This window comes from Pelecanus crispus, chromosome 2 (genome assembly GCF_030463565.1).
Source record: "Pelecanus crispus isolate bPelCri1 chromosome 2, bPelCri1.pri, whole genome shotgun sequence".
NCBI lineage: Eukaryota > Metazoa > Chordata > Aves > Pelecaniformes > Pelecanidae > Pelecanus > Pelecanus crispus.
In genome coordinates, this window is record NC_134644.1 from 159,640,538 (window position 1) to 159,667,391 (window position 26,854).

A 26,854-nucleotide genomic window follows, 5' to 3' on the forward strand; every position below is an offset into this window, starting at 1 on the left:
AAATCACTGAAGTTAGTTACTACCCGTATGAAACCCAGTAGGCACCACACTTATCCTGCTTCTCTGTGCCCCAGCAGAAGGTGCCAATAACACATAGCAAGTATAGACAAGTTTCCTTATGGATATACAGAGGATGAAGGAGAAAAGAAGCAAGCAGGGAGGCTGACCCCCTTCTGTCTTTCTCTCTTGCTGTCCTTCTACCACCTGCAGCACCAAAGGGCTGTGCAACAGAATCACATAATGGCAGAGAGGTTATAATTGCCCTGCCCCAGCTGCCCTTTGGTCCAGAAAATGGCTGTATCCATCATCTACTGAGCAAAGGCATGGAGTACTGCCATTTGCTCTGATGCTTTGGGCTTTGATCCTCTCTAAGTTATTCCATCTTATCTAGCACTACCATGGATGATCCTGCTTCCCTCTAAATGGTTGCCTTCATAGTTCATGAAAATACCTGTCTGGATAGGGAAAACACTGTCGCAGAAAAACCCCACACCACACAAAAACCCCCAAACCCACAGTCCACCTCACCTAACCACGGTCCTTAAATGTCTCCTCTGGCCTACAATCTCTGCTGAATTAATCTCCACCCAGTTTAAATGTCTGTGTTGGCCACATACTAAAAAAGTTATGTGCCATGCTGTTATCTATCACAGCTTAGTAACAGTAAAATTGTGCCTTGTCTGTTTATTATTGGCAAAGGTTCCACAAAGTCCCATTATTTCTCCTTGAATCCACACATGAACACTGAATGGGACAGGACTGAGAATGAAAGTCCTTTCCTGGTTAACACATTTCCCCTAAGCCCATCTGTCACCCTCGGAGCAGTATCAAAGCACTGCTGCTAAGGAATAGCGAGGAGAGCTGGGATGGAGCACGCTCTTCTTTATTCAAGGAAAACAGAGGATGATCTAGGCATTCTACCAGTTCTGTTTATTTTTAAATACAATGATTCTTATTGTCTTGCAAGCATATTGACTGATTTACAGAAAATTGTTTAAACAAAAGCAACAACTATCCTCTTGCCTCACTACTGAGGATTTTTGCTTTCCTGATAAACATAGCCACACCATCTTTGGAGTTGCTCAGGGTATGTGAGTGAGAATCTCTTAAAATATAAAAAAATCGTAAAGTCATTATTATTGTGAAAATGATAATCACTGAAGTAGTTACTCTTTACAAAGTCCTAATTTCAAATTTAGGTTAAAGCTGATTGGACTAGAATATTACGTGCAGACATATACTCTTTGTTAGTTTTTTGGTGGCTTCTCTACAACCCAACAACAAAGGCTGCAGCACCCTAAGACACTGGTTGAGCTGATGCCACAGAAATTGAAATGGATGTGAAAGATGAACTGTCTGATTTGGACACCTTCCAGATGAAAGCACTTGGCCCAGACCAAAGACAGACAATAGCTGCTTGACAGATTGCTTTTAAAAAGCAAAATATATATTCATCTTTTTCTCATTCAACCAAGAAAACATTCCTTATCTAAAAGGAGGAGATTCCTTTGTCTAGGAGTGAAAAAACAGATTGAGATGGCTCCACGGATTGGCAATGAAGAACATTAGGCCTCCTAGCAACGTTCTTCAGCACCCTCTGCATGCAAACTTGGCTCTACATTTCCACTGCCCACTGTACGTGGCAGTCATATACTTTGGGATATGACTGTATATGGAGTCTGTGTCTGGCAGCCCTGAATACTAGGTGGCCTGAATCACTCATTACTCTCATGCCATCGGATCTGGGGCAGCAAGTTAAGCAGTGGGAACAGAGCTCTTGGGCACACAATCAGAAGAGGAAAACATTATCCTTTGTGCTCAATTCTTGAACAGTTCTTGCATCATTTCCTTAATGTACAGTGAACTGAGATGCAAAAGCCCTCACACAAGCCCTTAGAAATTCTCGGGGGGCTGCTCTTCCCAAGTGTTGTCTAGCCAGAAACCATGGGATATTCTTTTGCTGTCTGAAAAAATCCCCGTCTTATTTTTATGAACAATTTTCTTCTATCTGTTTAAGAAACCACTTTTGTATTTTTTATGCTAAGATCTTTGTTGAAATACTTCGCAATTATTTACATTGCACCTTGGCTAAAGCAGCGTTCTAGAGAGAATTTAGCCAGGCAGCAAAAAGCTTCAATTTAGGGAAGGGCATAGTGTTTCCCCTCATTAATCTGTTTCTGAGGTAAAAACGTTTTCTGCAGGAAAACGCCTCTGACAGCAAGTTCGTATGGTTCTGTCCCTGAATGTTCCTTGACTGCTTTCTTCTTTCTTTAATAAAGGCTGTATATCATGCTTCAAACTTCTGATTTATTTTTACAGCGTTAGAAATGCAATGCATTTTGTACAAAAGATCATTCATAACATTAGTTTTAATGCAGCCCAACTACTAAGACTGTACTTCCTAAGCATTCATAAGAAGCCACAGGTATATAAATGCCCTCTTCAGCATTTTCAGGTACTTACTGTCAAAATCACTCAAATACAGAGTCCTAGGTATCACATCAACTGGAAAAAGTTACTGATTTCTGCATATGAGGAAATTTTTTGTTATACAGACAGTAAGCACCAACTACTGTACAGGCAGTTCACATCTATCAGCCCTGATTTCTTTTTGAGGGTGTTTCTTCTTCCTCACACAGGGGGCCTTGCCTGTGCTTTGAAACTGCACCAATTCAACTGTATGAGTGTAGTACAAGCACACAGGGTAGACAACACCGGAGCGTTTCATACCCACGCAAATACAGGGATACAGGCAAGCTGAAGCATAAGGCTTTTCTATACTAGCAGGAATGTATCTATGCAAGAAGTAGTAGCAGTAGTACACCTATAAAGGTGTAAAATACATATAGGTGTGCATGTGTACACCCACATATACACACCTACCTTGCAAAACACATACTCAGCAATTTATCAGCCATGATCTGCCAAAAACCGGTATGTCCAAACCCTCACCTTCATTACAGGGGCTGTGCGACCTGTGTGAATTTGCCAAGATTTTGACCTAACTTTTCAACCTCAAGAAACCGCACGCAGGGCTCCGGGCTGACACCTTCAGCCGCCGCCTTGCCCGTAAACCCCGACGTGACTCAGCGAGCCAGAAGAACGGCCCGGCTGCCGAGCAAGGCCTTCAGCGGGCAGTCCCTGCGCGGCGGACGGAGGGACGGACAGACGGACGGCGCCGCGCCTACGAGGACTGCAGGCCGCGGCGGGGCTCCCCGGGGCAGCGGCACGACAGACACCCCGCAGCAGGGGACGGCGCCTCCTCCCCCCCGCGCCCCCGGCAGGGCAGGGCAGGGCCGGGCAGGGCCGGGCAGGGCAGGGCCGGGCCCGACGCTCCCCGCAGCCCGCAGCCCCCAGCCCGCCCGCCCGCGCCTCACGCCCCGCCCCGCCCGGGCGGCCGCCGTGACGCCACTTCCGCCGCGGGTCGCCCGCGCCTCCGGGCGCTTCCGCCTGCGCGTTTCCAGGGCAACGCGGCGCCCCGGGCCCCCGTGAGTAGCGGCCGGGGGGGCCTCGCCGCCGCGGGGAGGGGCTCGCTGCCTCCCGTTACCAAGCGGGCGTCCCCAGGGAGGGGTTGCGGGGCCCGGGGCGGCCCCTCCTCGCTGCGGTCTGGGGCGGGGGGAACGCAGCACATGTCGCGCCCCGTCCCGGCAGCTCCGGGCGGCTCCTCGGGCGGCCGTGCCGGCCGGGGGGGCACCGGTGGGCCTGCTTGTCGGGGAGGGGCCTGCGCCCCGGAGCGGGGCCGGCTCCCCGGCGGGAGCGCGGGCTGGGCCTGCGGGGTGCCGGGGCACCGCCTGGGCCCTGGCCCTGCCCCCGCCCCCCCGCCCCGGGCTGCGGTGCCTCAGGCCGCTCGCTGCGGCGGAGGGAGGGGCAGCTGGGCAGGCGCCGGTCCTGGAGCCCGACAGGAGGGCCGGCCGCGATTTTCACGTGTTGGAGCCGGGCCGAAGACCCTTTCGTGTCCCCTTGCGACAGGTCGAGGCGGGGGCCTCCTGGTGACCCCTCCGCGGGGAGGGGTGCGAGGAGCACCCCCGGTTCCACCGCCTGGCAAAGCTGGAGCGGTTAAGGCAGCGGTACCCAAACCAAGGGCACTGAGCAGTCTTTTATCAGTCGAATAGTTTTATCTGGGATAGGAGCACTGATGGGGAAAAGGAATGGTATAGCCACCATACAGAATTTTGTTTATTATGATATTATACTTATGATATTTATTATGATATTATTGTGATAGACTCGAATGAGTACTTAATCATCGCGTCTTAACTTTTTTGCGCAGCTTGACTCTGTGGGACTGGTTACCGTCAAGAGATGTCAACTCCCCCTCTTGCTGGGGCAGGCATGCCGCCTGGTGCTTTCTCAGGGACACAGGCTCAAGCAGCTAGGGAGGTAAATACAGCTTCTCTCTGTCGAATTGGCCAAGAAACTGTGCAGGACATCGTATTTCGAACCATGGAAATCTTCCAGTTACTGAGGAACATGCAGGTGAGAAATAACGTTTTCTTTTTACGGTCCTCAACTTCCCATGTTTTTACCCCCAACTGCCAGTATGTGTAGGTACAGGAGATAGTTTAGGACATTTAAATACATAACTCAATCAAACTGCTTTGAAAAGGGGGCTTGATTGGAGAAGTGAATACTACTCTTAATATATTTGCTTACTCCCGTATATTAAGTGAAGATGGAGAAAATTCAGAAATGCTGAATTGTTGTTGCCCCCACTATAAATACACTCTAAATACACTTAATAGCCGTGTTTTCCTTTATGAATTGTGAAGTCTGTTTATATGCTGGTTATGTTTCTCTGTTTTTGTTAAAATCTGGGGAGTAATTTTAGAGGAATTTTCATTGATCTTTTCTTGTAACATTTTCCACCTAGAACTTTTTGACATTTCTTTTTGTTATTAAAGTGGACATAATCCTTATTTGTGGGTACTTACTGAGAAAACATACAAATATTTGTTGTGTTTCTCTGTTGAGAGCACAAGATAAATAATCACACCCATTCCCTCTGTATTTTCATGACTGGCAGTTTCCTTCTGTAATTATCTTAGGTATAGGTATATCTACTTAGACTTTGCTAACTTTGAATTCACTTTGATTGTGTCTCTGAATTGTGACCTGGGCTTGAGACACAAAGTCTCAAAGTGTAATACTCATAACAGATAACAACAGTGTCATGCTTAAGCATTTTGCAGACATTCACTGAAAAGAGTTAGAGAGGGATTGACAATGACCAAAGTGTAGAATACATGAAGCTGTTTGACAGTAGTGATTTGGCACATCAGATGAGCAGATAAAATGCAGAATTTTGCTGGTAAAGAAAACAGACATTTCAGTGATTTCTGTGGGGATAGTGTGATTGTCTTATTTTAAAATGTACAGAAACTCCTCTGATTTATTTTAGTTTGTTTATTTTGTGTGACAGAAACTTTAACATAATATTTTTAACGTTTTGGGGTTTTGGTTCTCGAAGTTACCGAATGGTGTTACTTACCATACTGGAACATATCAAGACAGACTGGGAAAGCTGCAGGAACATCTCCGTCAGCTATCAATACTCTTCAGAAAACTGAGACTAGTCTATGACAAATGCAATGAAAACTGTGCTGGGCTCGATCCTGTTCCCATAGAAGTAAGTATCTTTATTCATATATAAATTGCAAATCAGAATAACCACTCTCTGCGTAGCATATCATCCATTCTCCTGAGTTGCAGGAGACTCATAACAAGTTTTAAATGAGACTGGAATTGTTCAGTGGACTGAATTCTGTTTATTATTTGGAGCTGGTTGAAAGATTGTGAAACTTTCACGTTAATGTCAACAATTCCTACCAGTTGGGAAGGATCCAATTTTGAAATCAAACTTCATTTAGAATGTTAGCCTTTTTCCTCAGGCTTCTTGGTACGTTCACCAATTTGTTTCCACTAGGAAAAAAAGTCAGGGCAAGTTTTTTCTAAAGAGGTTGTTATAGTGGGAAAAAGTCTGCTTTAAGCTCTCACCTGCCAGCATGGCTCTCTGAGTAGTATGCATTATTCCCTTGCTCTGGCCATCAGTCAGTGCCTCCATAGTTCCCACACTCAGCTACTCTTAACCTGCTGAGCCGATATGAACCAAATCTGAATGTGCAGTGGTGATGGAAAAGTGAACAGCATAAGACTTCCAGGAAGTAGGATTGGCCAAAATTTTTCCTAATAAAAATGCTATTGCTAGTAAAATCAAAACTTCTTCTTTTTCCCCTCATAAGTTGTTTCTAATTCCTAGTAATATTCTTAAACCCTGTTTTGTGTTATGATTTGAGTTACTACAGCTCTATATTAACCAGAACTGTGAAGTTCTTTAATTACTGACCTCTGGATTCTGAGGCAGCTCTATTAACGGACTTCTGAATGTCCATTGAGTTTTAATCATTTAAGCATTATATTTTATATTTGAATCTCCTCACTGAACAGGAATAAAGAAATGAAGGAATCCCTTCTGTACAGTCCATTCTAGACTACTAATCTACTTCTGTCAGCAATCACTGCCATGTGTTTCAGAGAAAGGTATTCAGGAACCTTAGAGCAAGTAAGGGAGTAAGATAACTTCCCAGTTAAAAAAATAAAACTGTTTTCCATGGTTTGTTGACTTGTGTGAAATAGCTCAATACTCAGGTCCCCTTTAAAAGCTTTTCACATGTCTTGTTTTCACATACGGTTGGGATGATGGTGGTTGGTTCCCTGCCCCCCCCCCCCCCCCCCCCCCCCCCCATTTTTCACAGTTTTTTCCTGTTACCAGGATGAAAAAGAACCTCCATAGAGAAAATGAGTAGTCCCTTTAAGCTTTTTTTAATGCAGGGTCTCACTGATACCTTATACACAGCAGAGTTTTGTATCAGTAGTTGGAATTCTTTTTTATCCACTTATCTTTTCTGCTCTGAAGTTAATACAATGCCTGCCTCTTCATGTTTTATTAGTTAGGGTGAATGAGAGTGGCACACCATTCCTCTTGGATCAGTTTTCTTAAATTCTTGTTTCAGCTTTTCAATAATACTCTCAATCATATTATTTAATGACTGACATTCAAAGCATATCTTTAAAGAATATCAACAAATCTTTTTTTTTAAACAGTCAAGAGAAGTTAGTACCTACTAATATTCCTTAGTCTATTATTATTGATATGTTTTTATATTTTTTTGTTAATGTGTACTACCAATGTAATAGGTATTCTTATCAACTTTCTGTTAACCAACATAGCAAGACATGAGATAATTGTGAAGCAGATTTGGCTACAAAGTTTTCTGATTAAATTTCCAGCTTCATTTGTGTGTTAGGTGTAGTTCTTTGCTTTTCTTTGTTTTTTTTTTTCTACTAGCTTTTCTGAAAGATGGGAGGTTTTCAAAGGAAATGTTCTACTTTGAGTGGTACATTATTTTTCCATCAGAGAGAGAAGGAGTTTTTTCCAACAGTATTTAGCAGCCATACTACTTCTTCTTTATGGTATGCAACTGTAGTAAGTTGTTAACCTTTACTATGCTTTCATGGCAGAGTTTAGTGTGGTAGTGGCGTGGTTTAACCCCAGCCAGCAAATAAGCACCATGCAGCCGCTCGCTCACTCCCCCTGCCCCGGTGGGATGGGGGAGAGAATAGGAGGAATAAGAGTGAGAAAACTCCTGGATTGAGATAAGAACAGTTTAATAATTGAAATAAAGTAAAATAGTAATGATAATAATAACAACAATGTAATAATAATATACAAAGCAAGTGATGCACAGTGCAATTGCTCACTACCTGCCAACTGATACCCAGACGGTTCCCGAGCAGCAACTGCTGCCCCCCGGCAAACTCCCTACAGCTTATATATTGAGCATGACGTCATATGGTATGGAATAGCCCTTTGGCCAGTTTGGATCTGGCTGTGCCCCCTCCCAGTTTCTTGTGCACCTGGCAGAGCATGGGAAGCTGAAAAGTCGTGGACTAGCGTAAGCAGTACTTAGCAACAACTAAAACATCAGTGTGTTACCAGTTTTCTTCTCATACTAAATCCAAAACACAGCACTATGCCAGCTACTAGGAAGAAAATTAACTCATCCCAGCTGAAACCAGGACAGGTAGTTTTTGTCCATTTTGGTAAGCTTAATAAGAATGGCCTACAAAAATTTTTGTATGACTGGCTTTACATAGCTACTTGGTTAATATCCTAATTATGACTTGCTATTTTAGTGGGCCTCTCTTTGGTTATTCTTAAGACCAGGCCGAGTTACCTAATAGGAATTTTTCCGTAAGAATTTCCCCCTGTAATCTCATATAGTGATATCCCACTGTGATATACATATAGTGTACTATCTTTTTTGTAAGCTTCTACAAAGCCAAAAATTTTTGATAAAGAATTTCTGAATTAATATTAATGCACGTTCCCTTCCTAAAAAAAAAAATAATAAATCAAAAAGAATCAGTAAATATACTAGATACAAAACAAATACATGCTTCTGTGTCAGAACACTCCCAAGCTACTAACATCTTATTCAAAAATAATTATAAGCTGTAACATTTTATACATAACATACATCCACAAAGTCTACAGTTTATTGTTGATTTTTCTGTCCTGAACTGAGAAAAGCCAAAGCTGATAACAAAATTACATCCCTGTTCACATACGCATTACAGATCAATGAAAGACTAGTAATTGATGCAAATGAGTAAGACAACATTAGTTTAAAAGTCTGGGAGCAAGTTGCTCATCGCATGCATATTAACTTGTTACTTAGGTTGGGGTGTAATGTTATCATAGATGGAATCATAGAATCATCTAGGTTGGAAAGGACCTTTAAGATCATCAAGTCCAACTGTAAACCTAACATGGCCACGTCCACCGCTAAACCATGTCCCTAAGCACCACATCTACAGGTCTTTTAAATACCTCCAGGGATGGGGACTCAGCCACTTCCGTGGGCAGCGTGTTCCAATGCTTGACAACCCTTTCGGTGAAGAATTTTTCCTAATACCCAATCTGAAGCTCCCCTGGCTCAACTTGAGTCTGTTTCTTCTTAAGAGACCAACACCCACCTCACTACAGCCTCCTTTCAGGTAGTTGTAGAGAGCGATAAGGTCTCCCCTCAGCCTCATCTTCTCCAGGCTAAACAACCCCAGTTCCCTCAGCCGCTCCTCATAAGGCCTGTGCTCCAGACCCTTCACCAGCCTTGTTGCCCTTCTCTGGACACACTCCAGCACCTCAATGTCTTTCTTGTATTGAGGGGCCCAAAACTGGACACAGTATTCCAGGTGCGGCCTCACCAGTGCCGAGTACAGGGGGACAATAACTTCACTGCTCCTGCTGGCCACACTATTCCTGATACAAAGCATTCGGCAGCATCCTTCAGCATTGTGATGGAAAACTTACTTTGATTTAACCCACTGAAAATTTGCTTTCCTTCTATACAAAAACTTTTGTAGGTCATTCTTATTAAGCTTACCAAAATGGACAAAAACTACCTGTCCTGGTTTCAGCTGGGATGAGTTAATATTCTTCCTAGTAGCTGGCATAGTGCTGTGTTTTGGATTTAGTATGAGAAGAATGCTGGTAACACACTGATGTTTTAGTTGTTGCTAAGTACTGCTTACGCTAGTCCACGGCTTTTCAGCTTCCCATGCTCTGCCAGGTGCACAAGAAACTGGGAGGGGGCACAGCCAGATCCAAACTGACCAAAGGGCTATTCCATACCATATGATGTCATGCTCAGTATATAAGCTGTGGGGAATTGGCTGGGGGGCCGCAATCGCTGCTTGGGAACTGTCTGGGTATCGGTTGGTGGGTGGTGAGCAATCACATTGTGTATCACTTGCTTTGTATGTCACTGACATACTTTATAATAACGACAACTTCATGTTTGTGGTATTTCATAGTGTGGAATAGTAAATTTTAAAATCACAGTCTACAGAGTTAAGAATACAAGGATTACCTGTGATAAACGTCTTAAAATGTAAAGACTGGGTTCTGCCTGCAGTTGTAGGCATGGTAATATGTGGGATTGTGTCTTTTTGAAGCATATTGTTTTCCTGGAGAACTGACTGAGGGCATTCCAAGGCCTTTGGGTCTGAGGTGATGAAGTAAGGCTGTCTCCTCTTCCTCTTGGGAAGTTTGAACCTTTGGAGAAAATGGTAGTACCTTATGTATCTCCTGTTTCCAGTTTCTTTTTCCTTTTTTTTTTTTTTTTTTTTTTAAGCTAATGTTTCTTGTCTTCACAGCAACTTATTCCATATGTTGAAGAAGATGGCTCCAAGCATGATGATCGTGGTGCTGCAAGTCAGCTTCGTTTTGCTAGTGAAGAGAGAAGGGAAATCATGGAAGTAAATAAGGTAGCAAAGTTGAAAAAACCTGTCATTTTGTCATTATAAAGCTTAAATTTCTAGATTGCGGTACTAAATGCAGCACGTGTGATGACTACAATCAAACTTGGTAATAAATACTTCTTGCATGTAACTATTTCAGAATTACCTTTTAAGCAATTTTTTTTTAGTTGTACCTCTGGCTGTAGAGTTTAGGTTTCCTGACAATTTTAACTTGTGCCTCTTTTTAAACCTATATAATTCTTCTGCGTACGGTGTATTAAGTTTATGCTTAACCCACTAGATATCAGCAATGCAGATTGAGGTAAGGTGCCCGTTGAACATCCTTCTCTTCAAAACTTACCTTAGGCATTAAAAAATGAGTATTGAACATCAGATGTGTAAATATTACCATAGTGATGTGAGTTGGTAAAGGATTTTCAGGGCTATTTTCTGTGTTTTGACAGTTTGAGGAAGACCACTTCTTTTGTTAAATGTAGCATTTATTGAATCTTGACACATTCAGAAAAAAATGTACTATGTATGGTAAAGATGCTGTTAAATTTTCAGTTTGAGTGGCAGTATGCAGTTGAGTACAATTGCTAAAGATGGATTCATATCTAAAAATAAATATGCTGTAGTAAATGCTAATATAATACTGAGATTAAAAATACGTAGTTTTACCAGACCACAATTTTGAACATTATTTCTTCAATCTGTAAAGTACAAAGATAGGATTAATTAAATATTTCTGTAGCTGTAATATCTGTAAATGCTTGGTAAAAAGGAGGCATAATCTACAAAAATAACCAAACAAAGGAAATAAATGAGTAAAATACTTCTTTACGGAGAGAATAATTGGTGGATTTTCAGCTTTTAAAATATTTCTGTATTTTAATTTGTCTTCAACAATGAGAGATGTACTGAATTTTTCACAACCCATTTATGTAGAAAAATGCATGCAGATTTTACAGGAGGAAAACGGGGACTACATCAATTCAGAGAAAAGCAGTTGTCAGCTGTCCTGTTGTATTCTTTCTGTTCAGTGCTGATGTAGCAGGGTTGTATATATTATATTGTATGTAATGTTGTACTGTGAATTTATGCACATTTATTTGCAATCTTCAAGTGTTAATAAGCTTCACTGTCCATATTTGCTGTGTTTTTGATAGTTTTATGACATGTCTTTGCCCTTGTTGTTGTACTTGTATGCTAATATGTTTTTAAACCTCTTTGGTGTGATCTTGTGAAAAGAATTTCATAAATGTTTATGATGAGTTCTAAACCTTAAAAAGGTTGATGCTGTTACAGAACCATTAGTAGCAAACTGATAATTAAGAATGTACACAGACATTCACTTAAATCTGGTCTGAAATCCTGTATTTACACTTAAATGCCTAGACCTAGTTTCCAGATTTTCTATAGTAAATCTTCAGAAGACTTTCTCTAGTATTTTTGTGGACAAATATTTACTAACTGCTGCAAAAGAAATTTAAACTTCTTGGTTTTGAAAGTGCACTGATCTTTTTCTTTTGTCTCTCTCCAGCTGTATAAGCACATCCAATACCAGTTTCAAAGTTCAAATTTTAATACATTACAGAATAGGAAATGCTTTGGGTTTTTTGTGATTAGAAATAAAGACATTTATATTTTTGCAAAGAAAAATCACTAGAACCTGGTTCATTGGTCTAATTTCTGACACTGGCTTCTGGGCTTAGATAGCCCTCCCTGGTTCTTAGGTGGCACCCCTGACAGCTTTTCAATCCTCTGTAGTATGTAACATCCATCTTCGACTCAGTTTTGCTTAATTTATTCTAGCAAAATTTTGGTGATACAGAATGTTGATGAAAATGCTGTGACAGGGAAACCAATATGACAGATGAAGAAGCTTTTTATATTCTTGACCCACCATCTTTTCTTCCTTCAGCTGGTTGTCCTGCTCTCACCTAGTCCTTTTTGCTGTGATAAGCAGTATTTTTTCAGTCTTGCATGTTACTGGTACTAAAAAAAGCATTACTGCAATAACCCAATACTTTGACACTATTGAGACATTTGAATTCTTAGACCTTTCATGAGTCTCTTAATTTTGCCCTTCTTGCTGAGATATCCCAGCCAGTCTGATCTCTTTAGTGGCTCTGGATGTATGTGAAAGACAGTGACTGCCCTGCAGCGTGGAGCACAGCCAAAACTAGTAGATCATATAAACCCTGTGGATTATATATTCTCACACAAAAATGTCCTTCCTTCCAGGAATGACTGACTTGAAACATAGTAGCTCTGCTTTGCTACCACAGTTCTCTGGGAAGGGAGCATCCTCAGTGGAGGAGGAGAGGAGCATCATGTACTTCTATACTCACCATCTCACTCATGGGGCAGGAGAACCTGTTGTAGCAGAGTTCCTAAATACTGCAGTAGCTTTTGATGTCAGTTCACTGTATAATGACATCTTTTGCTCTTACTCATTTATTTATTCTGCTATATTAAACTTATCTTTTAGGTCAGAAAGTTTAATGCACTTACCTTGGCTAAGAAGTACTTGTCCATTAATTTAAAACATAGATCAGTTTACAAGGTAATGAATTTCTGTCCTAGCAATTCAGTAATATTTAGCAACTGTAGGTTTAAATAAAACCTATTAAGCTTAAAAACAAAAGGGATTTTTGCCAGCACTAAGAATAGTGCACCATTATTAGAAAACGACCAGACCATTTCTTGAGCACTGACTACCTCTACCTTTTCTACTGAACAAATCTCTCCTGCAGTTCCCCAAAATGTTGCTTATTCCTTTTATCTGTATTTGCTTTCTGGGGTTGTAAATTGTTGAAGTGGTTGACCCTTTTCTGGACTAAATAATTTAGTGTTCCCGAATCAGCTTAGCATTTGCATTGGTCTACTAATACAAGTCCTGATCCAGTTTTCACTGAACTATTTGCAACCATTGCAAGCTGTTACCAAAATGTCCTTGTCTTTGTATTTTTTGAGTCTTTAGTGTTCTATCTACAGGTTTTTTACCTTCTAAGTATAGCATCATCTGTAACGTTTTCAAGATGTCAGGCTCACCTTGGGTCCATGGTCTTGTAGTACATTTGACAGGACTTAGAAAATACCAAATCACAGACTGAAAACACCTTAATCTGTGTTGCTGCCTTATCAGCAGCTTTCTTTACTGCTTGTTTTTAGAAATGGAACAAGTACAGCTTTGGTTTTTTAGATGCTGTAGGTCTGGTTTCAAATGAAGCGCTTAGGAAAACCATTGCATAATTAGCAGTCTCAGTACATTTGGATGAAAATGAAATGGTGTGAAATAGCATTAGGATATTGCAGGTGACCCTTTAGAAAACAATCATATTTGATATTCTTAATTAATCTTTGCTGACTGGTTAACACTGATCTTGCTAAGAGAGGAAAGGAATATCTACATGACAGGCTTTTAAGTTAAGCTGTACAAGTTTAGCTCTGGGCTTTTTGGATAGCAAAACCATTGTGCACTGCAGCTGATGTTGTTTAGGGAAGTAGTCATTAAAATTACAGCAATCTGCTATTAGTCTTTCTCTTTGGAGAACCTTACCTGAAAACTACTTTTGACCATGCTGAAAACCTGCATTCCTTTTAAACTATCTTTCACACTATTTGTATGTATTTTTAATTTGTTTTGTATTTGTAGAGTCCTTTTTCACCCAAAATATGAATCTGCACCAAGAAACACTTTAACAAGGGGGGAAGAATTGTTTATTTGGACACCTTCTCAACAGATTAATCTGCATTGGGGGCATCTCCATCCTGTTTTGGGTACCCAAATTGATTCTCTGCAATGGTAGAATCATAGAGGAATTTAGACTCAGTGGGAAGTCTGGAGATTAGCTGATTCAAGCCTCCGCTCAAAGCAGGGTCAACCAGCAAAGTTAGACCTAGTTGCTCAGACTCATATCCAGTAGCATTTTGAATATCTGTAAGGATGGAAATTCTACCCTTTCTGGGCCCTTCTTAAGTGTCGACTTTCACTGTGAAAGTTTTCCTAATGTTACATTGGAATTTTCTTTGTTGTAACTCATGTCCACTGCCCCTCATCCTTTTACTGTGTACATTCAAGAAGAGTCCAGCTTTGTCTTTCCTACAATCTTCATTAGGTAGCTGAAGACAGCATCATGATCCTGCCTTAGCCTTCTCTGCTTGAGACTGAACAAATAGAATTTTATCCATCTTGGTGGCCTTCCACAAGATGTTCTCCAGCAAGTTCGTGTTTTGTATTGAGCCCCAAATTGGACAATCATTCTCCAGAGCCAAATAGAGGAGAATAATGATGTCACTTGACCTGATAGGTACACTCTTGCTAACAGAGCGCAGTGTGCAGTTAGCCTTCATTGCTGCAAGAAGATCCACTGCCAACTCACGTTCAACTTGTCAGAAAGTTTCAAAAAGGACCTCATGTCCTTTTCTGCAAATCTGCTTTCTGTTCAGTCAGGCCTCCGCCTGTGCTGTTGTATGAGTTTATTCTGTTTTCAGATGTAGGATGTTGCTTTAATTGAAGTTCCTGAGGTAGGTGTTGGCCTGCCATTCCCACCTGTTGAGGTCCCTCTGAACTGGACATCCTACCACTGAGTATATTGACCACTTCCCCCAATTTGGTATTGTCCACAAATTTGATGCTTTGATACGGTGATTAGGTCATTAAGTGTGGATAAGTCATTGATGAGGATATTAAGAATATTGACCTTAGGTTAGTATCAATCCTGAGAAACATCAAGAGTGACTAGCTGCCACTTGGTCTTAATACTGATGATTGCAACATTTAGAATCCAATAGTCTAGACAGTTTTCCATCAACTCTATAATCCACCTCTCCAAACTATGTCTCTCCAATTTGGCTACAAGGATACTGTGAGAGACTGTGTCAAAAGCCTGACTAATATGAAAGTAAAGAAAATCCCTGGCTCTCCCCTTGGCCACACAGCCAGTCATTTTCAGTAGAAGGCTATCATATTGGTAAGACACAACATGTCTTTGGTAAATCCAAAATGACTGTTCCCAGTCACCTTATCATTCATGTGTCTGGACATGACTTCCAGAAGGATTTGCTGCATAGTCTTTCTGGGGTCAGGGGTTAGGCTGACCAGCCTGTAGTTTCTGTAGTTTTCTGGGTCCCTCTCCTTGCCTTTCTTGAAGATGAGTTTAGATGTTTCCTTCTTCATTAGGAGTCTCTCCCCATCTCCAATAGAAAATTATGTAGAGTGGTCTTGTCATGTCATCAGTCAGCTCTCTCAGCACTCAGATGCATTTTATTCCATATAATGAAATATTTCCTTTTCAGTTTCATATAAAATGTTGCATGCAAAGTTTTTCATGTAGCTTCCTGTATCAAAACAGTATCATGGTTACAAAGTTGAGAAAAGTTAGGAAACACTGAGGTTACAGCAGTCCGTACAATCCCTATTGTCCCCTTTTGTCCTCATATAAATGCATATTATACAACCTTTATTACATTATCACATTTGGTTCCTTCCCCCCCTCCCCCCCCTTCTTTTCTGGAATAGTCCTTGAGCTATTCGGCTTTTGTCGTACACTAGACACTATTTAGATTGAATCAGTATTGTGATAAATAAGATTATAAGAATCCTGGTTTATGTATTGTGTAACTTACATGAGGGTATTGAATAAGCAGGGAATTTGGGAATGAGAAGGAAGGATTTAAGGTGGGTAGTAAGTAACTGAAGGCTGCTCTTGAGAACTGAATTTTTGTCCTTGTCTCTGCCGCAAAACGTCTATAGTAATGATAGCTGTCCTTTCAATATGTGGGAAGCTGTTAAAATACCAAGTTTAGTGATGGACTTGAATCTTAGATGTCTCTGGACAGTTAGTACGCACTCCAGTTTTATCCATAGTGTTCCTGTGACTTAGTTTGCCATCTGTAAGTGAGGATCATACATCTGTGTGATTTTCATGTTAAGATTGGGGATGTAACACTGAGGAGTGTGGTGGAGAAGCACCTTGGGGAACAGATAATTCCATTACAAGCTACATAGCTTAGAGGGTGCTCAGTAAATAAGACCTCAGACTTCATCACTGAATGGTAAATAATTGGTATGAAGCAAACATCCATCTATTTTAATGAACACACGTAGTCCTCTTCTAACAACAGAGCAGTGGATACATGCAGTTGCTGTCTGGTCCAATATGTGAAAAGTATTGAGCATGCAGTGGAGCACAGGCTGTCACTGGTGCCTCTTGCTTGTTTCATGAACAGAGTTATGCATACAGAAGGAGCAGTTTTCCTTTCAGCTATGAGGTGAGGAGGGAGGCAGAAAACCCAGTCTCTCATTTGCAGTAAGGATAGAACAGTTATGCCTGTGACTGACATCAGGAAAAGCTGAACAATGCGTGTATTAATGCTTAGTTGCACAGCAGTTAGTGTATTAGTGATGAATACTGTTTATCCATTTGAAAACATATTATAAATAGATGGATATGTGAATTTATTGTGATGGAAAGTGGGCCTTGGTATCAATTGGGCAGACAAGTTAGAACATCACCTGGCAGCTTTAAGAGTTTGAGCAACATGTTGAGGCATTTTTTCTATCATTTTTTTTCCTGCTGTGTGCATATAGCATTGTAAGTCTTTTGACTATAAAACTGAAGGAAAGAAAAAAAAAGAAAAAAGCTTTTCCACTTCCTTACTTCAGATATTTCATTATGAAGGTCTCACTTAAAGAACAGTATAAATTGCCAAGGCAGGCTTTTTCTCACCTATCACAAACATTGTGTTTCTGTAGAAATTTCTTGCATTTGACTCAAATGGAAAAGCAGAGACCATTGTCACCTTCATAAGACTTTCAACAATCACTTCCTAGAGCAGTTTAACAGTCAGAAAGAGTAACATGCTCATGAAAAAGCTGATGATGCAAGTTCTTTCTGTAGTAGAGTCATAATCACCAAGTAAACATAATTGTTTTAATTCTGCTGAGATTTATGCAAGTAAAGATACTACTATTATTAATATTTACTGCTTTATTATTCTTAGATGTACTTCTGGCCTGTTCTGTTGCAGGTCTTGAACAGAGCAGGTAAAAACTATAGCTGGCACAGCATTGAGGAAGCGCCTCTTCTTTTTTTTACTTAAGCAGAAGTGCCTGTACAACATAGGCAAGTACTTTTGATGTTTTTACAGGCATCAGTTGGAATATAGTCTTACTCTTCCACAGTGTTTACACTATTATCTTTGCCTGAAGAAGGGACTTTTAACAAATGGATTGAGTGCAGAATAATGACTCATAGTGATACTTAGGTTCTAAAATGTCGAAAGAGAGATGAGCTTAAGATGAGGAGAGAGACGGGAACAGTGTGCAAAGGAGAGTTCTGATACATAACTGACAGAAAGTTGCGGATTAGTCTAGACATTTCAAATGAAATGAAAGTGAACCAAAAATGAGTTTAAGTCAAAAATTTATTTCAGTCAAAGTTGAAATTACTATGTCCTACTAAACCCAGATATGAAACATGTCAAGTTCTTTATGGCACATTCCTTGAAAGACAGCTATTTTCTGGATGTATGTTATGGTTCTCCCACTTTGTTTCATTTATGTGGGTTTTGTGCTTTTGTATGTGTTTGCATAAATGTCCTACCTGACCTAAGCCTACTAAGGTCTCCTTGGTTACTGGAAGGTGCAGTCCTTTCCAACTCCATCATGCTGACTGTAGTACTTACAGTGTCAGTCAAAATGGATAATTAATCACACTGAAAATTAATATCACCAAAGAAGACCCCTTAGGATTGGTTTTCAGTCAGGTCACTTTTCTGACAGAGAGGGACTAACAGAAACGTGCCTGTCAGATGTAAAGTGAATTTAGATCTCTTCAACTCATTACAAACTGCCTCATATAAGATAATTTTCCTGCGCTATCTTAAAACAGGTAAAGTCAGAAGCTGTAGCATTTATGTAGGATGAAGTACCTTTTCTTGTTTCATACAAGTGTTAATCCGAGAAGCAGTCCAGAGTTCAACTAAGTAATTTCAGTAGAAGGAGGAAAGAGTGGGAGACAACTTGCAAGCAATCTGTTCAAACGAAAATTTGTCATTGCTGCAGAAGCTGCTTACAGAACTTGCCCATTTCCCAGGAAGGCCATTTCTCCTATCTTTCAAGGTTAGACCTGAGTTGAGATGTTCTCATTGGCTCAGCAAAGTCTTAAGCAGAGGCCAGCACTGCCAGTGGTGCAGAACATATACTAATGTAGTACTTTGTGGTGTGGACCACTGCCTGTCAAAGATAGGTAACAAAGATCACAATATGCATTTTAATTAGGAGACCATGCTCTCGGAAGTGGGTTTTTTCCCCCCTCTTTATTCTTTCTTCAGCCTAGCAATCCAGAGACGGTGATTCCTCTTAGATGTTTTTTCTGTCTCTAGAAAAAGTAGAAGAGCTAAGAAAATATCTCTTCACTGAAGACAAGGATCTAAAAACTGAAGACAAGCATCTAAAATTATCTTCAGATAAATTAAGTAACAATTGTATACTTCTTGTCTTTACAGATGCTTTGAATACAAATGAAATCCAATTTGAAGGTTCCCTTATCTAGCATCAAGTAAAGATCAAGCAATTTAGAGTTTCATACAACTTGCACAAGAAATGAAAACAGTCTTACAGAATGAGTCTTTTGGGCGTAACTTATGTAAAGTACATGTGATCATACCTATGTAACAGTATTTAACAGTACAGTTAGACATGGATGGAGAGAGAACACAATCTGCATATCAGAGGTTAATGGTTCTTTCTATCTTGAATAACCATCACTGACTGTTCAGCCTTCATTTCTAGTGTTGAAGGCTTTGAAAAATCATGAAATGGCATGTCCTCAGTATCAGTGAGTGACAGCTTGCATTAAACTGCTAAGTTTTGTTGTAACAGTCATTGATTTCTTTAAGATTGAATGTTGAGGATGGCAAACAGAAATACGTTTAAAAATGCCACAGGTATGAACATGCTTGTTTATCTCATCCATCTTGTGCTTTCTCAAGCACCAAGATCTTACATTATGAGCTGTTGTAGGGACACTTGCAGTTATATCATTGGGATGCTGTGGTAACTACGCGCATCTCAGTTTTCTCTCTTGTCATTAGGAGTGGATCTCTGCTGTATATTGTGAAGTCTTGGATTAGCAAATGGAAAAGAAAGAAGCATTAGATAAATGCACAGTTATCTTTAAAATACTTTTTAGTCTGTCAAATGCTTGATTAGAAATTCCAAGTTAGTGCACATGAACTGTCCTACATCTGTTTTTAGATCCTTCTCAGGAGTCTGGAATTGAGTGTTGACTCTGCTTCCAGGGAATGTGTCCACCAAAGTGTGTGTTCAGGAATATTTCCCTTACTCAAAGTACTATGTTCCCCATGTAATCTAAGTCTAATTACCATGTTACTTCAGACCAGTTTTACAGACCTTTTTTTCTCTGGACTTCTTTTGCAGCTGACCAGCTGGGCAACTTAAAAATATTGCTGTGTTGTCCACATCAAAATTCAGGAGACTGATTTTCAGGATATTGCTTCTTTTGTTGCTTCCTTTCTGTTCCAGTTACTTTGGTTGTACTACTGATCTGAGTCACCCTTTTAATGTAGTGCAAATAACAAAGTTATGTCAAACCTGAAACATTTGGAATGGTTTGTCCTCTTTTGATGGTAGTAAGTCTTTTCTGTGCTTTCACTTGGAACTCTGGACTTCCCTAATGAATAAGTAGCTTGATCTCTATAATGTGAGAAGGCTGACATCTTACCAAATTGGAATGAAATGAAGGACATAGGTTGTTGTTAACAATACACAGTAACTTAGCTCTTGACAGCTTTGATTTGAGCAGGAAAATGAATAAATCAGACAATAAATATGTGTATTGTGAAACATGAAAGATCAGGGAGATTGTGTGATGTCTTAATGCACTGATCTTTCTTCTGTAAAGACATAATTTTTAAGTTCTGGTTATGCACCTAAATAAAAGCGAGTTTGCTGCTTTTCTGTTCCTTCAAATGCTTCTGCAGTTTACAAAACCAAATACATAATTTTAAAGAATTCAGCATGCTTGGGAATATCTGTTTCAAGACAGAACCCCTTAGCACATCAGGGTTGACCTACGTAGGCAGAAGGGCTGGAAAAGCTTAATTGGCTTTACCTGTACCTTGTGCTTTGTTCAAACTTCTGCTGTTAATCGCTCATTTTTCTGTGCACCCAAGTTATACAACATGTATTCACATAAGTTTACCTGTTCCCTGAATTCTTTCTTCCTACTTAAAGTGCTGTCTTTTGGACTTTGGAATGAGAGGACTGATCCCCACAAACCTCCAGTTTTGAAGTTTGATCAAGTGTTTTGATAAAAAGACTGCTGTGAAAAGAAACAGCATTCTCCCGCTAGCAATGGTCCTTAACTTTTGAGGCTTTCTTGTATTTTTAGAGTGTGCTTTAAAGAGGATGTATTATCCCACTAATACTGCTCACAGACAACTGAGAAAAAGATCCATATAGCATTTCATAACACTGTAACTTGTTGAATTTCTGAGTACGCTGTTTGAACGGATCACAAAAAAACTTCTAATAAACTCTTCCCACAGAAACTGAAACAGAAGAATCAGCAGCTGAAGCAGATCATGGATCAGTTACGGAATCTTATTTGGGACATAAATGCTATGTTGGCAATGAGGAACTGAACAAGGAAAATCGAAGTTCATAATTGGAAAAGATACAAATTTGTTTGGATATACTTAATTTCTTTCTAAGAAGAGAAATTGTGTGTGTTTTCCCACAACCATATTGCAGTAATATTTGAAAAGTGTTCAAGATTAAAATGTTGGGTTTTTGTAATAACTTAAATGGTGTTGGCTTTGTTTTTATAAAAGATTCATCCTATAGGTTTTACTTGAGTGATTCACTTAGGCTGAATATAATGAATATAATATAAATATATAATAAGTAACTTACAGTAATAATTTGGATTGCTGTGCAGATAGGGGTTTTTATAAATGAAGTGTTTCTGGATTTTTTTTTTTATAATACAGTTAACTGTTTTAAAAACATGTGTTTGCATGCCATTCCGCAGTGCAAACCACCTCTACAGTCAGGAAAAGTTGCAATACAGAAAAGTGGCTCTAGTAAGCTACAGGACCAAAATAAGCAATCAGATATTACAATGCAATATGTTTCCCCACTGTGGGAACATATACTACAGGCTACTATGCCATGTAAGTTCATCTTATTCCATTTCCTATCACTGGATATATGTTATATTAGATAAATTGGAGCAAAATTCAAAAACTACACAAAATTACCCCTATACCCTTATGGATATAACTAAGTCTTAAGTGAAGACTACATGCATATAGCCTCAACATTAACTTCCTCTGTAACTGTGTGTTATAATTTCTTGGGTATGGCTCCAGCTATTGTATGGTGTAGTATTCCTGTAGCATTACGTATGGTTGGAATACTTGGTTTTGTTTACCAGAATGCACTGAATAAACACCTCATTAATCTTTTCCCCATGACTGCCAGTCCTAGAAAACTTTGGGGTATATGAGCGGTTCATTATTTTGAGTTAATCATCAACTTTTATCTTTCTTTGTTCTGCCTCTGGTATTCTTCACAGTTTTCATTAGCCCTGAAAATAGTCTTAATAATTTTTGTTGTCCACAGATGCTGCCAGTGGACTATGTGTCTCTTTTTCCAGATAAAAGAATTTGTAAAACAACACTGAGTACAAATCCATAGGGCACTCCACTGTTAATATTTGTCAAGTTGAAAACTGACCATCCTCATGATTTGCTTCTTCTGTATTACTTTTAACTCTCATTCCATACTCAGTCAGATTCCTTAATAGTTTTGTGTGAAAGATTTGGTCAGAACCTTCTGAAGAGTCCAGTTAAATGGTATCCTTTTAAAAGATATCCTTTTCACAATATGCGGTTTTGATACTGAATGCTTATTGATTTGAGATACATGGTTTTAAAAATGTTGTACTGATTTGTTGTTCTATCAATCTTTTATTTTGGTTTTTAATAATTTCAACCCATTTGTCTACTCCTTGAGGTAAAAATCAATGGCATGTAGTAGATCTGATCACACCTGATTACAATATGTGACTTTTCCCTGAAATGAGGTACAATATAGGTGTCTTTTATTTCTCCTTCTGAAAGCTTTAAATCTTAGCAGATGAACAGATGCCCAGTCTTGTAATTGCAAATAAATAGAGTTACAAAATGTTCATTTTGATTAGTTTATGCAGTGTTGAAAGTTATATGTAGCTGTGACAATACCTAGGTGTGAGCAGATGTCAAAACACCTTACAAATAAGGTCACTCTCTTTACTCCCATATTACAAATGGAAGAGTGGATAGCTTCCTCAGTGGCAAAGCTAGCAGCAGAACTGTTCGTTTCCCATTTAGATTGACCACTATGGCAGAGTTGCTGGTCAGAAATAATGGTTGATTTCTACAGCTGTGAGACATAACTATTTTATATACAAAGCTTTTGAAAAGGAGATGAAGACCGCAAGTAGAGATTTTATTTTGTTGTTTGTTTAAAATGCAGGCGCATTTTTATATTTACAGGGTGTAGTGGCAGCTTTCTGTTTAGTGTATGTATAAGTATGCATCCAGCCTAGAAGAAGTATTTGAAGTAGATTTTGAAATGGCACCAACATCTTAATTGTGAGTGTAAAATTCTCAGTACTTAGTACTTTGTTCGATTTTTGGAACAGTTATGGAGAATGGAGCTTAGTCTAGACTTTACTGCCTGTATACCATCTATGTATTCTTACTAAATGTCTTTAAAGTTTTTTGACTTTTTTTATGGCATATAAACTGTGCAGAAGTAACTTAAAATGTGAATAACAGTGCAAGTATTGCAAGTAGATGTCTGGCCAATACAATATTCAGCTTACTCTGTGCAGCTGCTAGCAGTAGCCAAGGTTTATACTACAATTTTTCATCTGGGAGAGAGGAGAAAACACTTTAAACCACTACCAGAATAGATAGCGCAGTAGCTAAATTGCAAAGTGCAAAAATTGACAGAATTGTAAATTATCACAGTAAATACTGTCAAAACAGGAACTTTGCAAGGTGTTGGACCAAAACCATACACTTTGACTTACACAGATGAAAATAAGGGTAGCGAACATAATTCATATGCTACCACATCTATGAATAAGTACAGGATTTGGCCAAGAAGATGACAATTTAAAGAAAAGTGGCAGTTCTTCAGCTGTGAAACACTTTTAAAGGAATTACTGGGCATCAACATGTGCTGAAATTTAATATTTAAGTTAATGCTAACAACTTTAACTGCTGGTTAATGAAATGGCACCAAGTGAAGTATTTACAAATACCAGCAAAGCAATACCAACACAGATGTTTCAGTATTTTGTTTATGTATCATTGACTGTTTCTGTATTTCTGATTACACAGAAGCTGGATAAACATACAGTTAAACAGACAGTCCCAGGAGCAGATACCAGAACCTAGGATGGTTCCATTTCTGGAATATAAAAATACTTGAGGGGGGTGGGGTTTTTAGGGCTGTATTGTGCCCAGAGAGGACTTGGGGCAGTGGAGCTAGGATGCTGACTACTTTGTAGCATGTTTGTGGGAGCACCTCAAGTTAACACACACTCTCAAAATGAAAGCATTAATCCAACACCTTTGTAGGCAATATAACAGATATTGAATGGTCGGTTCAGTGTCACAACACAGAAGATGCCTACTAGGCACTATGCAAAGGTCCAAGGTTTTTCTTACTTAGAAAGACAAAAGTGTGGAGCAGATTTATGCCATGTTCAGGAAAGATGCAAGGAGTTTACCTCTCCTCTTGTCTCCCATAGAGGCAGCAAAGCCACATCCAAAGGGCTCTAATAAACCATGACCATTTTCATTGTCCTGTAGAAAAAAAAAATGCTCTGATTATAGTATTTCTTACTGATGGAGAAATTGGAACTCATGCACAAGTGCTACTTAAATTAATCACTGCAGGTGGAGTCAGACAAGGATTCTGGTCTCATAGGAGCCAAGATTTCATTGGTGTGCAAGATGGCTGCACAAGCCAAAAAGACTACAGCTGAAGGATGGCTGACAACTGCTGTGGAAAACAGTAAGCTCCGGATGTACATTTGAAGATCTGAAGTTAAGAAAAACATCAAAAAAAAGATGCAATGACACCCAAGGACACTGTGAGTCAACCGAGGTTTACAGAGGATGGATTAGTTTAATTACTTCGTGCTAACAAAGGAAATGGAGAATTATAAAGGAATTTCAAGTGCAGACAAAATATTTGGAGGAGAAAATGAGTAGTTTGCTCACTCTCCTTATTTAATAGTAATGAAGAGTGATATGGTAGAACATCAGGGCTTTAAGAGAGAAGGTTTTTTGCTGAGTTGGAAGGTTACTCTATTTTTATACATAAAAATTAACAAGCTGCCTAATACATATTGCAGGATATTAATGAAAGTGACAAAAAATATGTACCAATGCCAGTTTTTATTTAAGATAATGCAATGGCTAACTGGAATGTAAGAGGTAAATAAATGCAATACAGTGAAACTTCTGTCTTGTTAAATCTAACTTCTGTGTAAATTTTAAGGATTTTTCTTACTCACATTACATAAGGGATGCATTCTGGCAGCTGTTACAGCACTACACAACAAATAACACTACTAAAAGCTGGGAACAGTGTTTGCATTGATGTGAGTGTAATCAGAAGCAGAATACAAGTTTTACAGCACTTCTGACTGGACTAGGTCTGGTAAAGACCATAGGCATATTTGAGGCAAATAAGCGGAGACACGTTTTCTTGTGTGCACTTAACTCTGGGAGCATCTCAGCTCATGGTATGTCTTCATGTTCAACTTGCAAGTTACCTAATTGCTTAGAGTTCTGCTTCTGTGCATGTTCCCAGCAGCTGATGATATCTGGTAATCACTGCTGAGGTTGTATAAACTCTGTGATTTTTCTGCCCAAATCCTACAGGAGGCCTGATGTGCTAGGCCCTCTTTGGCCCCTTATGTTCTCACTTTCCCTTCTTGTCTGACTGCCCCTACTACAAAGCTAGCTATAATCTTCTGGAATAGAACTGAAAATGAGTCGCTGAAAGGAATGAATTACATACGTATCTGTAATAAAATTTTTGCCTAGGTCTGTGTGTGCTTTCTCATGAAATCTTGCTTGAAAAATAAATTCAGATTTGTCTAAATAGGAAGAGAGATACGTGATTTTAAAGTTGTCTGAGTAGCAATGGATAGCAATGCGGTTGTTTTTATAGCCATGTAGAGGTTTTAGTGGTATTTATAGTCCTGGAGAAAGGGGGGGAAGAGGGTCATGAAGACAGTCCGTTACTGAAATACATTGTTGAAGTGGGAAGACTTTCAAACAATAAAGGGAAAAATAAAGAAATATAACAGCAACTTAGGTGAGCACAAACTGGCCATAAAATAGAGACAAGGAAAGAGGATTTGGGAAGACATGTTTTAAACCTGCATTAAAGAGATAATTGGGATGCAGTGGGAGGAAAAAAAACCACTGCAGCTTTGGGGTGCACGACCAAATATTGCATAGTAGGGAGTATAAGTGTAAGAGCTCTTGCTCTGAGACCAGTAATTCTGATACAGTAATTCTTCATGAAATACTGCATTGCTTTTGGGGTCAGCATGTTACTAACAGTGAAAGAGAAGAATACTGATGCGCTACCGTGTGAATAATCATTAGAATAATTTGTGAAAGCAAAGACGAGGCACAAATGTAGAAATTCTTACATGCAAAGGGGAGGTAATTAGAGTGATTTGGAGTGGCTGTAGTACAGAACACTGAAAGAAGGTAAGCAAGAACTTATTTCACCAAACACCAATGAGGAGGGGTGGGTAATGGAAACTTCTTAATGCTAAGATATGACATATTCATTTCTCTAGGAGTGAAGATTTCTCTTGGGTTACTTGGGAATTTTAAAACAGAAAGCACAGAAGTACAAAAAGACTAGACAAATGCATGGGGAAGAGGCAAAAAAATCCTGTCTGGCATTGGTAGAGCAAGAGGTGGACTAAACTGGTGTTACTGGGTTTTCCACCTTCAGATTTTACAATTGTAAAGTATCTGTGTATTGGATGCCTATTTGTCAGAAGATGAGCTCCTGAGATCGCTTGGACTAGATGCTACCTGCATCTAGTTAAACAGGCTTTCATGGCTTCTTTGTGATGATTTGCTGCTCAAATTCCTCTTTAGGTTAGCATACCTTCATGAAATTTCTATTAGAGGAATCGGAGCAGAAAAGGAAATGAAGCAGTACCTTGTTTTTTCCCTCCTTCCCCATCCCACATCCCCAGCCTCCCCCCTTAGTTTTGGTTCATTTCCTAGTGAAGAGCTGCTCTGTGATCTTGCTGCAAAGCTGAAGCAGTAGCTGATACCTGATTACTGTCCGTTGACTCGGTAGAACTTAGGAAGCCTTTTGCTAATGGAAAATGTGACGCTATTTATCCACCCTTCCCCAGCTGATACTAAAAACTACTGTAGTGCTTGCCTGCCTTGCAGTGCGAGCTTGTGTCACAGTCTG

General features: G+C 39.6%; 1 protein-coding gene across 2 annotated transcripts; it reads left to right on the forward strand.

Annotated features, from left to right (window-relative positions):
- The first annotated feature begins 3,449 nt into the window (after nt 1-3,449).
- On the forward strand, nt 3,450-21,223 carry MED30 (mediator complex subunit 30). 2 transcript variants are annotated; one of them, XM_075705739.1, is made up of 5 exons: nt 3,450-3,488; nt 4,271-4,476; nt 5,468-5,626; nt 10,216-10,326; nt 20,881-21,223. In XM_075705739.1, the coding sequence occupies exons 2-5, from the start codon at nt 4,303-4,305 to the stop codon at nt 20,974-20,976; spliced, it is 540 nt and encodes a 179-aa protein (XP_075561854.1). In that variant the 5' UTR covers nt 3,450-3,488; nt 4,271-4,302; the 3' UTR covers nt 20,977-21,223. The 2 variants fall into 2 exon arrangements, with proteins under 2 accessions (XP_075561854.1, XP_075561855.1); XM_075705740.1 differs by lacking the exon at nt 3,450-3,488 and adding an exon at nt 4,077-4,151.
- The last annotated feature ends 5,631 nt before the right edge of the window (nt 21,224-26,854 follow it).